The sequence below is a fragment of the Lepisma saccharinum genome, chromosome 21 (genome assembly GCF_977018435.1).
Source record: "Lepisma saccharinum chromosome 21, izLepSacc3.1, whole genome shotgun sequence".
NCBI classification, from domain to species: Eukaryota; Metazoa; Arthropoda; class Insecta; order Zygentoma; family Lepismatidae; genus Lepisma; species Lepisma saccharinum.
In genome coordinates, this window is record NC_139249.1 from 5,952,632 (window position 1) to 5,966,730 (window position 14,099).

The following is a 14,099-nucleotide window of genomic DNA, read 5'->3' on the forward strand; positions in this document are numbered from 1 at the left end:
ACTTAATCTGACATGATCAATCAAGCTTTGTGAGATTCTCGGCAAATGTTGTGGTATTTGGAAAAGATTTCCCGCTATATTGCGTGCAGGTGGTTGAAATTCAATGAAGGACAACTTCAAGTTCAATGCAAATGCCATAAAGTCACGTCAGAAGCAAATTCGTGCAACCATAAACTGTCAGATGCGGAAGATAAGGACAGTGGCGGATGCTGAACTGATCTTTAGGGAGGCAGCACTTAGTTGTAATCTCATTGACGGATATAGGTAACCCATGTGTGGTTATCGATTGATTGATTTGATTTAATTTACTTCCCTTTTCTGCCATTTTTGGCTAATTGTGAAGATGAGGATGAGTGATGAAATTGATGAAGGATACTCACAGAGAACGCCCAGTCAGTCACGGAAATCGGCTCATGTGTGCAGAAGCCATTGTCAACATTCAGGGGCCGATCTTTATAGCGGAGTGGTTATCATAGCAAACTACGACGTCCCGGGTTAGAATCCCGGCCTGCGCTTGGTTGTTCTTTGCGTGTCCCTTCATGAGTTTCATCATATCATCAATGATCCTCATTGTCAAGATTAGTCAAAAATGGCAGAAAGGCGACATACATTAAACCAAACCAATCAATGAATTAAACCATGTGTGGATAACATATCATAATGTAAAACCAAGTATTTGTTCCGAACGCAGGGTAAGACGACATTTTCAACTTACAGGGTCAACCCAAGTTAGTGCGGAGCACAGGGCAATGTGCATGGGATATATAAATAAAAGAAAAAAAGTTTAAGAGATCTTCTGTTTGATTTTTTTAGGCCAAAGATAGATAAAGCTGGAATGAACCTACAGTTTAAAGTGGAATCCGAACAACAATGTACAGTGGGATCCATGAGTATTACCGTGCATATTGTCCATGACTATTTTCATTAATTTTTCTCTTACATTCTATGTGTTTTTAAGCAATGGATTTTTATGTATGCTGGTGTAGAAGTTGTCAACAGCTTGTTTTGAGATTTCTTTTAATTCTTGAAGCTCTTATTGGGTCAAATAAAGTGCACGAACATGGTGATGGACAATTTGCACGGTAATACTTATGGATCCCACTGTACCTGTGCCGAGTATCGAACCCGGCACCCTTTATTACAAGGGGACAACCTTACCACTACGACATCTGGGAGAATTTAAGATATCTTCCGTATATAGTAATAACATACAGGATGATTCAAATGTTCGGCACAACCAGCCTCCGTGGCGGAGTGGTTAGCACAGATCGCTTCGACGCCAGAGAACCTGGGTTCGAATCCTGGCATGGGCATGGGTGTTTGTGAGTGTCCTTTCATCATACCACCACTCAAACGTGGCAGAGAAGCGAGGTAAAATAAACCAATCAAAAAGTTTGGCACCAGAGGACAATTCCGTTATTCGTGCAGGCAGTGAAAAATCAAAGAGGGGAAATATGTTTCAATCTGCTGTGCTTAAATCTAAATCCAACGTAGAATGAGCCATTGAATGAGCCATTGACGTTCTGCACTGGCATGAGATCGGAAGGTATTACGATAACTTAAATGGTCCTTTTAAAGACTCACATACAGTATAATCCTGTCGTGTCGTCAATGTGTGTGATTGTCCCTTCATCCATCCCATATCATTACCATTATCTTCGAGATTAGCCAAAAGTTGCAGAAAAGCGAAGTAAAATGAAGCAGATCTATTGTATCTAGCAATTAATCAATCACATTAAGATAACGCAATTCTTATCTTGTTTGCTTGCTTGATTTGGTTTATATTAGTTCGCTTCAATCGCGAAGATGAAGATGAGTGACGATATCATGTAATTGATGAATGACACTCATAAACAATACACATGCCCAGACCGGGATTCGAACCCGGGAGCCCGGGCGTCGTAGCGAGCTATGATAACCACTCCGCCAAAGAGGTCATTGCAATTTCTGCAGCCTCATCCACAGCCTCCAACACCCCCTCAAATTTCCTCAACGTCCCCCGAAAATTTTTCGCAAAGACCCAATTTATGGTTATTTTGAATTGATATTTATTTATTTACCAGATAATTCCAAATACAGCTTTGGCCATTTTACATTGGGATGTAACTTTCCTCAATTTACCCTTACACCCCCCTAAATTTAGACTTACACCTCCCCAAATGAAAAATTCTCGATAAGTCCCTTCCCGGGTTTGGGTTGCCAGAACACAAGATCTTCCCTTTCTCTTTACGTGCCGTTGAACGCTCTGCCTACGGGTGACATCTAGCGAGCGATCGAAGAAACAACGGACAAGCCCGGACGAACTGGCTCGCTACAGACGACGGCGTTCAGTGGCTGGCTGCAGCAGGCCGAAAGTGTGCGAGGTGAGACAGACCTCAGCGGCTACTCGCGTGCAACCTTCTGCTTGGAGCTTCTTGCAGCTTCACACTAGCTGCAAAAATGGAACTTGATCGCACGCCGCTGCTCGGGGCGAGGTAAATCGTCTCATGGATTACGCACAAAGGTCGCATCGCAATCTGACCTATCGGCTGAAGCCCGTAATCTTTTGACCTCACCTGCAGAGATGACCCTTGGAATGAAATATTGAATGTTGATTTCTCGATATCGCGAAGGAAGAGAAGAAAAAAAAATAAACAAGTTGGTGTGTGTGCGCGAGTGTGCGTGTTGCTTCGTGTGTGATGTTTTATACTGCCTGATGCATCTTTCGTCCTTCAACGTCTGATGATACATATTCGTTTCCTACTTTTTTTTTACGCTCCGAAAGTGCAACCTGTTTCTTTACAAAGTGTTTTTTGGTGACAAGTGACTAAACAAAGAATCACCCAACCATGGCCACACCACCCGACAGCCCGGTTGATGACAATCTGTTTGAAATCGAACCCAGTAGGGTCCCGAAACACCGGCCTGTGGCGCTGGAAGACCTATGTAGGCAAACAAAGTTCACCCGACAGGAGATACGAGTTATGTACAGAGGTTTCAAGCAGGTAAGAGTTATAATTTAAGAATATGCTACCATTCCATTGGTACGTTTGCTTCACACCTGATGTTATGCTACTGTAAAATCCATTTTTACATACGTCAGAGCTAATCGTTTTTTACACTTAAGCCGAACACAGTTGCAGTTTTCGGACAAGATCATTCTTGTACATAAAGAGAAAGCACGCACTAGATAGTGCAATCTTTCTTGCATATTCTTGTCCTTTTCCTCCCTATCTTATTAAATTTGCACTCTTTTCCGTGACTTGATTTGACTTTTGTTATTTATCGTTGCTTTTCTGCTTATTTTGGCTAATCGCAACGATGAGGGATGATATGAAATTGATGAAGGGACACTCATAAATAACGCCCATGCACAGGTCAGCGTTCGAACCCGCGACTCCTGGCGTCGTAGCGCTTTGTGCTAACCACTCTTCCACGGAGGTTGGTGCTACGCGTATCTATCTCGAAATGTCGAAATATACTCAGTGAATTAAAGTACAGTAGAGCGTCGATTATCCGAAGTAATTGGGGGACATGGGTGTTCGGAAAACTGGTTTGTTCGGATAATCGAACTGTACATGTTTATTTGCCAAAAAGAAGTACTGTACAGTAAATTTATTCATAAAAACAGGCATCTCTTTAAGTATGTATTACAAAGTAACGTACAAAGGCAACTTTAGTAGGAATATATAGTATGTGGTACAGTTTATTAAACAAAAATATGTACATATTACATACGCATTTTGCATGAACAATACACACAGTACACAAAATTAACGTTTAAAAAAATCCTTTATTTTGGTCTGTCTAAGCAAGCCTACACGCTTACGAGCAGCTAAGTCACGTACTTTTTTCATTACAGATATCTGAAAGTGAGCGAGTACACAGTTCGGTTAAGCGGTCGTTCGGTTGACCAACGTTCGGATAATCGACGCTCTACTGTACTTACCGACACAGGAAAAGCCTAAAAAATAAAGGTTCTAAAAATGAAGGCATAGCCCCTTTACAAAATTTGAGCACGCCACTGGTTTCGACCCAAACATTACCTCTAACCTACTCCTAAACCAGTAGGTTTATTACGGCAGCAACACAATCCCTATTCTGGCCAGATTAATCCAATGGTATCTTAGATAAATAGAAAGTATCTTACCGTTTGGGCCTATCTGTGATTGACCACCTTTCAAGATCAGAAATTCTCCCCTTCTATGGTCAAGCACGTTGAGTGGTCGACTCCCGATCTCTGCACCGAAGGTTCTAAATTCGATCCGCAGCCTGGGCATAGACTATATCTTCATGGCCCCGATTACCTTAAAAGTGACATAGAAAATATGAAAAATGAGGAAAATATACAAATACAAAAACAGCAGTTCAAAAAAGGTGTTCAATGGCCTTGTCTATAAATATTCCACATCGATTCTCAACCATTGCATGTGAGTTTTGTATATAATCAATTTTGTTCCTTCTTCACTGTCGTGACTGGCCTCAGTCTTTTGATAAGCAAACAGTAAAGCAGAAATTCTGAAAAGGTAGATATTTTGACACCAATAGCTGACACTTTCTTACTACTGAACTCCGGATACTGTTTTTGTTTTTATATCCCAGTGTATAATCTCTCCTTCTATCGTGGACATGGTTTCCAACAACATATTAATTTTATTGGCTTATTGTTAATCTCGAACCGATGAACAGGTGCAAACCTATAAACAGATATTTCTTTAAATCAGAATGTATTGATCTTCGATTTACACATACGTACTTGCTTTTCTATCTTTCACAGGTAAGAATCGGTTTGTTTCCACAACCAATTATTGCAAGTAAGCACACGGCTTATTATTAGCTTAATTTGCCCTTAATTTTATTCCAGTGAGCCTTCGTAAGTTTCAACAATAATAAACATGTTTTTAGTCATTATCCATTGGATATCTTTTGGATATTTGTGTCGGAAGTTTTGGATATCCAATAGATATCCAGGAATATCCAAAATACATTCATTGGATATCTCCTGGATATCCAATTTTCAGCATACATGATATCCAAAGGTTATCCAGAAATGGATATATTTTGGACATTTCCGGATCACTTTCGGACATCAAGCGGGACGTAATCTGAACATTATGCTTTGATTTCGACTTTTTTGTACGTACTTTGGATATTGTATGGACACGAAAAGTACAATTTTTGGACTAATTTTGGATCTCATCTGGATATTATTTCGATATGAAAGGATGCATGCAACAGTCAACCACCAATGTTTGTTGTTAATTTTCTTGCTCACATTATTTTGGATATTTAGTTTTGGACAAGATCTGGATATGTTTTGGATATCCATAACTGGATGTGTTTTGGATATTCAGTTTTGTAAGAGATCTGGCGACGTATTTGATATTCGGAATTGGACAATGTTTCTTACAACCAGTTCTACACACGTTTAGGCTGTGTATTAGATATCACGAATTTGTCGAGTTTTAGATGTTCAGTTCTGGATATCCTATAGACGTCCAGTGGATATCCAGAAATGGATATCTAATGGACATCCAATGGATATCCATAATATCCATGGATCTGATCTGGACATTGTGGATATCCAATAGATATCCCTGGGAGTTTTGTGCTGTATGGGAATAAAAAATAATGTGATAATGAAAGAAATAAAGTAAATATCAAACATTCTGAAAAGCAATTGGGTGTATATTCACGAAGAAGTGTTTATTTTACTCTAAGGAATTCTTTCTTAAAATGTATACCCATTCAAGTTAATAGATTATGGTTAAAAGGAAGCAGCTCTCAGGGAAGATTACACTCTGTCTCGGGAATCTGTGGAGCAAGTCCGCGCATAACGATAGAGAAGGGGAGAAAGCGAGTGGGAGGGGTAAAGCATTGGGTGCTGCTGCAAACGGCTGGTATCTGTAGCCGCATTTTACCCTCTACTCTAAGACGTTCATTAGCCGAGTCCTACTTGCGCAGAGGACGTGTTTTCTTTCGCTTGCTCCAGAAGATTTCTTGTGAAAATGAAGCATAGAAGAAAACCTGCACTACCAACGCCTGGTGTATAGGCAACCCAAATAACCCTACAGCTCTCCGGGCTTATATACCATTCAAGGATATATGATCCAATAGATTTGATAATCACGGGCGTCGGAAGGGAGGAAGGTGTTAACGAACTGGAAATTGTCAAATTGGAAGAAAAAAGAAAAAAGCTTGGTACTATTATAGTCTATAACCGAAATAAAGATTAGTTAATCAGTATTTTACCAGAATAATGAAAGAAAAACTGTGTTTGATGAAAAAAGAAAAAGATTTGTAAAATTCATGAACGAGATGAAAAAATCATGTGTTCATATTCTACCACTTAATCTTAGTACTGAATCTAGAGTGTCCGTGAAAAGGCACAAGTCACAAACTGCGACTTTCTCTTGCTTTCATCTAAGTTACACTGAATCAATTACAGAAAATTATAATTTTATATTTAGCATGCGTAAACATTCGAAACAATGACGATCCAACATATACATCATGTCTGTAATGTTTGCTATTAATAGAATAAACATTAATAACTGTCTGTTGTAAATTTGCATTTTATGACTTAAGTGCTTTTTCCCGAACAGCTTAGAATTGGATCCATGAGTTTTAAAAATTCAAAAATGCGATTTTTAAGCATGAAGTTGCAAAACAAACTTTATTACTAAAATTTCCTCACTACTTTCAAAGATTTTCCTTGAAGTGCGTAAATAGGAAACTTTTTATTGCACTATCCACAATATAAATGTTTTGTATTTTAATGCTGATGTATAATCATAATAATTTTTATTATTATAAATTGGAAATAAAGCAATGGTTATTATTAATTTATAATGACAATAACTATTATCATTATTGTACTATTCAATTTTGAGTCATGGTCTGAACACCGCTACAGAAAGTTTCTGCCGATGCCAATGGTAACAGTGACAAGGAAGAGAAATACGGGATGGAATGTCTTGTTTGAACTGTCACGATAGAGGGTGTGCATAAATGTATGCATAAATAGTGCCGTATTTCTAAGTGCCCTCTGGTTGTTCTTTCGAAATCCTCAACTCCAACACTCCTGGAAGGTTCTTTTCGGGGTTGGAAACACTGCAACTCCTGTTTCTCTTTTTGGAGACAACTATTATCAAGGACCAGTTGAGTGCAAGAGGATACGGTTTACACAGAGAAAGAGAAGGTAGCGATAACATCTCCAAAGCAGGAATGATAAGTGGACGTGAATTATCAGCAACGATAAGACGAGTACAAAAGACATGACGTCACAGTACCGTGTGATACTCTAAAGATAGACAAGAGGATTTGTTATGGTATAGAAGCACACAAATGTAGAGAGCAGATTCGTGATCCTCGAATCTATAGTCCGGCCAAGGAAGACGAAACTACCTGGAAAGGACGATTCCAAACGCGAGAGGGGAAGCAGGAAGAAGCACTCGCCAAACTACCCTGTGGTATTTCGCTTGCGTGGGTTCGCTTGTTGTGTTTATTACCGCTTTCTGTGTTGTGTTTGTGATGGGTCTTACAATTCGCAACAAACTGTTTCGAAGTGGAATGAGGAAAATTGGGACGTTTTGGCCCTTGTTGCACATTCTACAAAACACCCTCGTTATGCTAGAAAATGTCACAAGCCATTCAGTTACTACATTTATATTTATAATACTATATACAACAATATTATTATTATTGAATACTATCCTTATTAATGTTGTGTACATTTGTGTTAATTATAATATTTACTAAGAATATCAATTTAATTGAATGATCTAAAATAAAGTTACTGGTTTACAAACGTGTTTATCTACTAATGTGACGATATGAATACTTTCCTGATATGTTCTGTTTGCTGATATAGTATATGACTGGCTTACCTAACCCTTACATAATTCGTAAACATCTCTATGTATTTTGGCGGCGATGTTACTACGTTGAAACTTCATTGCTGTTTCTACAGCAGACGATTTTCAAGGAACCCGCATCCTGTCCAAAGCTCCGTCACCCCTATTTAGCCACTGAACGCGTCCGGTTGGCGCATGCGCACTTCCGTCCATGGTCTCGGCTAAGGCAGCCAGACAGTATAGTAGGCTTGGCAACTTTCCAGAATTACCCGAGACACGCATAGTGTGTCCTGGAGAGAGAAATCTTTGGAAATTTAATAATAATGAATATAAAAATAATTTAACCTACTCGTACATGATTTGGATACAATGTATTCGTAAAATTTCAAAACGCTGTTATTGTGTTGGGTTTGTTTGGTGATGAAACTACTTTAAAATGCAAGTATTTGTATGTCTATAGTCCGTCTGCGTCACTGGAGACCGTGGACGCAACTGCGCATACGCTGACTGGACGAGTTCACTGGTAAAACAGGGGTGGAGTGGAGAAGGGATTTGAATTTACTATTTGAATCTATTACTCCATATAAACCATATACATTGGTATTTGGAGAGTTTAGTACAGTTCAGACAAAAAATATAATGACCAAATTTCTAAAATTTACGATCTTAATATTCACTAACGCTATAATATTCCTGATTTAATAATGGTTTTTCCATTTGTTTTTGAACCTTGTCATGTTATTTTCTGCTTTCATATCATTTGGTAGGTTATTGAATATTCTAATTACCATTAGTTCGGGTAATACATACACTGGCGACACAGTCGGCCGCAGATTACATGGTTTAAATAAAAATTTGAATAAAAATCTGTGTAAAATCGGTTTCACAATGTGCATTGATAATGATAATGGGTTTTAAAAACAGCTGCAAAGACCAAGGTCGTAGTTGTAGGGCTACCCAATACTAAGAAAAAGTTGTTTCACGAAATTGATAAGAACCTTTTGTGGCCGGTTTAAAATATATGAAAATTAAGAATTGTGTTTAAAACCTTTGTACCTGCACTGTACACTGTATTAAATTTCATCATCATCGGACAAGTTTTATTTATTTATAGAACTTCAAGAAGAGAGAGGTCATTTGGAAAACATAAAATAGGCACGTCTTTTTGTTCTCACTTTGATAAATAATCGAAGGCATATTCGGAAAAAGATTGGTTACCATAGCTTAAGGCAGAATTGAATAAGCTAATTTTGATGTAACTCGTTTTTACGTAGGCCTACTGGTTAATTTTTAATTAGAGTCCAAACTCGGGAAGCGGCCCCGGCGCCCACCCAGCGTCGAATAACATGGATACTTGGGGGAAACCCTGGGGGTAAAGGCGGTCAGGGGCGTGATGCTGATCACATCACCCCCACTCACGACTGGATCAAGAAAAAAGTGTGGGGCGTTACCCCCCGCACCCCCTATACGCCTTCATGGCGTGGTGCTATGCACAGGGGAGCACTTTACCTTTTACCTTTACTCGGGTATGCGTAATTTTTAATCCGATAATAGGCCCATTTTTTCAGACGAATATTTCGTCACTGGTTACTTCAAAAGTAATGAATGAGTTACAGCGTACAAGTAACTTTATTATTCCAAAGATTGGTGGAAAGTTAGAATAGGAATATCCTGGAATTTAAATATTGAGATGTGGAAAGCTTGGTCGACATCTTTCAACGTCTGTTCTCAAACTGTACTTCTACCCAACAAATGCAGCATCTATTGTGGCGCATTGCTGTCATGTCCAGCAGAAAGCATGTGCGAAATTCTATTCCACGGATCCCTGGCACTATTGAGTAGCCTGTGTAAGTCACGTCGCTTCTTCACGAGAAATTCGTGAAACACGCCAAGAGAGCAATATAGAAGTTGTAAAATATCTACGCCATCAGGTGCAAAAGTTTTATATATGGTGCCCTTTATGGTGCACTTGAGAAAAATAGAGAAATGTTTCTGTAAAGTGAGGTAGCGAAGACAATAAAAGAAACAGCTACATTCGCTCTGCAGTTGAAATTAAATTCTAACAATTCTTATGATTTACGATTGTTGGGATTATATAGTGTGGTTGGAAAACGTAATCTATTGCTCTAAAAGAGTAATAAAAGTTTAAAGTTTTTAAGTAAGGTACTTAAAAGCGGGGAAGATTGTGATTTCGTTTATTTTTCTTCGCATTTCTGCCACTTGGCTAATCGCGAAGATGAGGATGAGTGGTTATATGATGGAATTGATGAAGGGACACTCAGGAAGAACATCCATGCCCAGGACGGGATTCGAACCCTGGCGTCGTAGCGCGCTGTGCTAACTACTCTGCCACGGAGGTCGGCTGTAGGAAAGTAAGAAATCTATTGAGCGAAAGGTTAGGATTCCGGGATATGTCACTAAGCTGTCCACAAAGTAGGGTGATCAATAGGGAACGGAACTTAGGTAAATAAATGTTTTTCCTGCAATAAGATAGACCCCCTCGTTTTTGCCAAAATTCTGATCATAGCCTTATACGTCAACACAGCAAATTTTATTTTACATAAAAACACATATTCTCCAGTTTTCCGTGCGTAAATACATATTTTGCGAATTTTCTTTTCAAATACATAAAATCGCTCATTGACTTCAGCTACCTCGAAATCCTCGAAGGAGAAAATGTTTATTATCTGCACCTCTTTCATATCGAGAGTGCTAGGTTTGCTTTGTCTTTGAACACGCTCGCTGGCAGACTTCTGGCGCCTCCTCTACGATCCTATTGGGGGGAAAAAATTACCCCAATGGATCTAACGCACAAGTGCTAATGTCTAAATGTACAGAATTTTTTGGGGAAAACCAAGGTTTTCAAACTTTGTGCCAAATTGCACGTGTTTTGGAAGGTGAGGAAGAGGAAGCTTTGGAAAACTTCAGCGTTAGTGGCATTTCGTGCTTCAAATATGCAAGAATTGTTTCTTGTGACGTAGAGCGACCTTTCTCACAATATAAGATGCTTTTTAGAGATAATCGTCACAGATTTACAATGGAGAATTTGAAAAAAAAAACTATGGCGATCCACTGCAAATTTTCTAAAAAATAGCTCACTAAAAGGTAAGCATTTAGAAACTGATTTCAGGTGTTAAAAATGCATGTAATATTTTGTTTTTGTTACCAAATGTTTTTATTTTATTTTTGTCACATATTTTCCTGTTTTTATCACATATTTTCAACATTTATGACACATAAAAAAATAAATATTTCCGAGTTTTTTAGCACATAAAGTTCCGTTCCCTAGTGATCAAACTATTATGAGGGCCAGCCGGATCATATCTTTATCAGGTCAGGACACAGTAAAGTAAATCTATAAGGCATTATTACCTCATTAAAACAATTATATAAAAATAATATATCAGGCTGAATGTAAGGAAATAATTTTTTTAAACAACCAATGACGCCATTGCTGTAATAGTTCTTATTCTATTTTGCCGACCTCCGTGGCGGAGTGGTTGGCAAAGCACGATTCTACACCAGCGTCCTGGGTTCGATTCCTGGGCTAGGCATGGGTGTTCTTCGTGAGTGTTCCTTCGTCATCATATCATCTCTCATCCTCTTCGTTGCGATTAGCCAAAAGTGGCAGAAAAGCGACACTAAATAACAAAAAAGATAAAAAATCAAAGCAATTCTATTCTATTTCCGGTTCCGTTAACAGTGGAAGCACATAGTAGTTCGGATTTCACGTTAAACTATAGATCCAGTCTGTGGCGTTTTTTATGCACAAAATGGTGTTGCTTGAGTATTTCACCAATCAAACGCAGGCGTGAGGCCTGTCAAGCCGCTACGGTGTGAAATGTTCCCGTTGATTGACTCGTCCCCAAGAGGATTTCAACAATCGAACGCAAGCTTGTGAAGACTGTCATACCGCTAACGTTGCTCCTGATTCGCTCGTTCCCAAGCGGCATGTATCGCGTGTCGCTGTCGCTCCGGTGTGAATTCCCCCTGAAAGACCTTGAATCATCAGTGCCATTTATACTACAACAATACATTGTAATAAGTGAAAAATAACTTTGCTGTCTAGTAAAATCTCTTAAGGATCTAATATTACTCACCTGCTATGTTGAAATCAAGGGGTTCCTGGTTCAGGCGAATTATACTGTAGGCGTAGTTCCAATTTTGCATATATGAATATAAAATAAACGTAAAACAAACCTTTTAGACATTTACATTATGTGCTCTGAATCCATGGATGCTTCGTTACGATCGTTATAATATTTATTTCTTTCTTCCTCAACATTCTGATATTGAGCGTGGAAAATTTATGTAAAATAGGAAAATTCTCTCTCATTTAGTAAGGATTTATTCATTATTCACTTCTATTTCCATCATCTTTAGTTCAGCCGTAAGACTATTTCTATCACAGTGGCATTTAATAATATGTTGTCATAAAACCGAAATAGTTCCAGGCAAGGTCACGTGAGGAAGGGGATCAACTTTTGGTATGATCAGGGTATCAAAATCCAATCTGCCACCACACGGAAGGCTACAATTTTATTAAACTATGTATATTTACGAATTGAAAACTAAAATTGGTAAACGCTGTAAGTGCCACAATCATTCAAACACCGTTTTCCACGTTAATCTGTGAAACGTGCCATGCTTTATAATGTGGTAAACGTGAAATGTGGCTGGTAGTCCTCTAAGTAGTTCAAAGGGCGTGTAAAGAGGTCACTAGTGTACACGTTCTTACGGGTTGATGTGCGGAACGATGCGATTTCCCAACACTTTCGCTTTCGGCACTTACAACGTTTACCACTTTTAGTCCTCAATTATTCTACCTTCCATACTTAAAATGAACACAAAAGTATTTTTTAAAAAGGCCAGTGATTGGCGTGTGAAAGTTTATCTTATTTATTTTATTTCAGGGTTATTTCTTTCATTTTTTGGATTTGATTATATCTGGGTACGTTGAACCTTACCTCGATTTCGTTACGAGTGCGTTATTTGGAATTATATTATTTTGGTTTCATGTTTTTTTCCTATTTTTTCATGTAGTCGAGCATCTCCAGTTTAATTTCGAAGTCATGATTTAATATCGAATATTTAATACTAAAACACTCGTGTGTTGCAGTTGAAACTGAGAGTGTAGCTAAAATTACAAACAATTTGTGTATATTTGGATAATAAAGCTGGACACAATGTTCAACTGGCTGTAATGCGGTCCCTGGACTTACGGGTTGCCACTTCTTTTGTACGTTTGTGATTCAGATTTGAAAATATAAAATTATAAACCAAGCCATCAAATATTTTATCCACTGTTCCAATGAATGAGAGATAGCCATTTCACATTTTTTTGGAAGAAGTTATTGCAGTTTTGCAATGTGTTTACCGAGTGTGTAGCAGTTCTAAGCCCTTCTGTACTTTCTCTCGGTTCTATTAATATCTCAATTAGAATACTGACATGTTCATGACACTGAACAAGATCATAGTCCACCTTTCAAAGTGTCCGACATAATGCTGTACTGAATGAAAATACTTTCTTTAGAACAAGACCTAACCTCAGAGGTTACACAGTGAAGAAACTGAAAAGCTCGCTGAGATGTTTCTCTTCTACTGGTAATTCGTAAACTTTCTTCAATTGGTGAATACAATTCCACAAATCGAGCTACTGACTGAAACTTCTTTGTCAATCCTGTGTCACACAACTTCAAGGTGTCTCGTATCTTGGTTTTCTTGCACTGCGTTTCATAAAACTGAATTCCTTTGAGAAGATTCGCGGAAAAGATATAATTGATTTAACAGTCCCATTGCAGTTTCTTGCAACAAAAATTTCACATGAATGGGCAACAGCTAGATTTAAAATGTATGCTACACATTGTACAAAAAATGTTTTAGAATATTTCTTAATAATTATACCGTAGATCACCACCATCGTATCCTTGACCAACAATTTTTTTCTAAATCCACACCCACCGCATAGAGAGTAGAATTAATTGCTTGAGCTAATCCAGATGCAGCCAATGGGAACAAATCGGAGAGAAAAATTTATTGTAGAAAAAATATTTCCAGTCGTTGGGAAATAATATATCGACTTTCGATATTATCCAAAAGTCAGAAAATTTCAACTTGTCAGGAAATTCGACGTTAGGGAATGCTTATTCTCAGATTTCAGCACACTATAAGAATCTAGAACTTTCAAATGAAATGGAGATATTCGTGCTGTATTCTCAAAATCAACTGCTTCTGGCATAAATTAATGTAATATTGCAGGCTGTG

General features: G+C 38.2%; 1 protein-coding gene across 1 annotated transcript in view; it reads left to right on the forward strand.

The window, feature by feature from the left end:
• Positions 1-2,339: 2,339 nt before the first annotated feature.
• The window catches only part of LOC146003885 (A-type potassium channel modulatory protein KCNIP1), a 194,889-nt gene continuing 183,129 nt past the window's right edge, over positions 2,340-14,099 (forward strand). Inside the window, exon 1 of the mRNA XM_083142352.1 lies at positions 2,340-2,984. Within this exon, the coding sequence (XP_082998478.1) occupies positions 2,829-2,984 (156 nt within the window). The 5' untranslated portion in view covers positions 2,340-2,828. The remainder of the gene's footprint in view (positions 2,985-14,099) is intronic.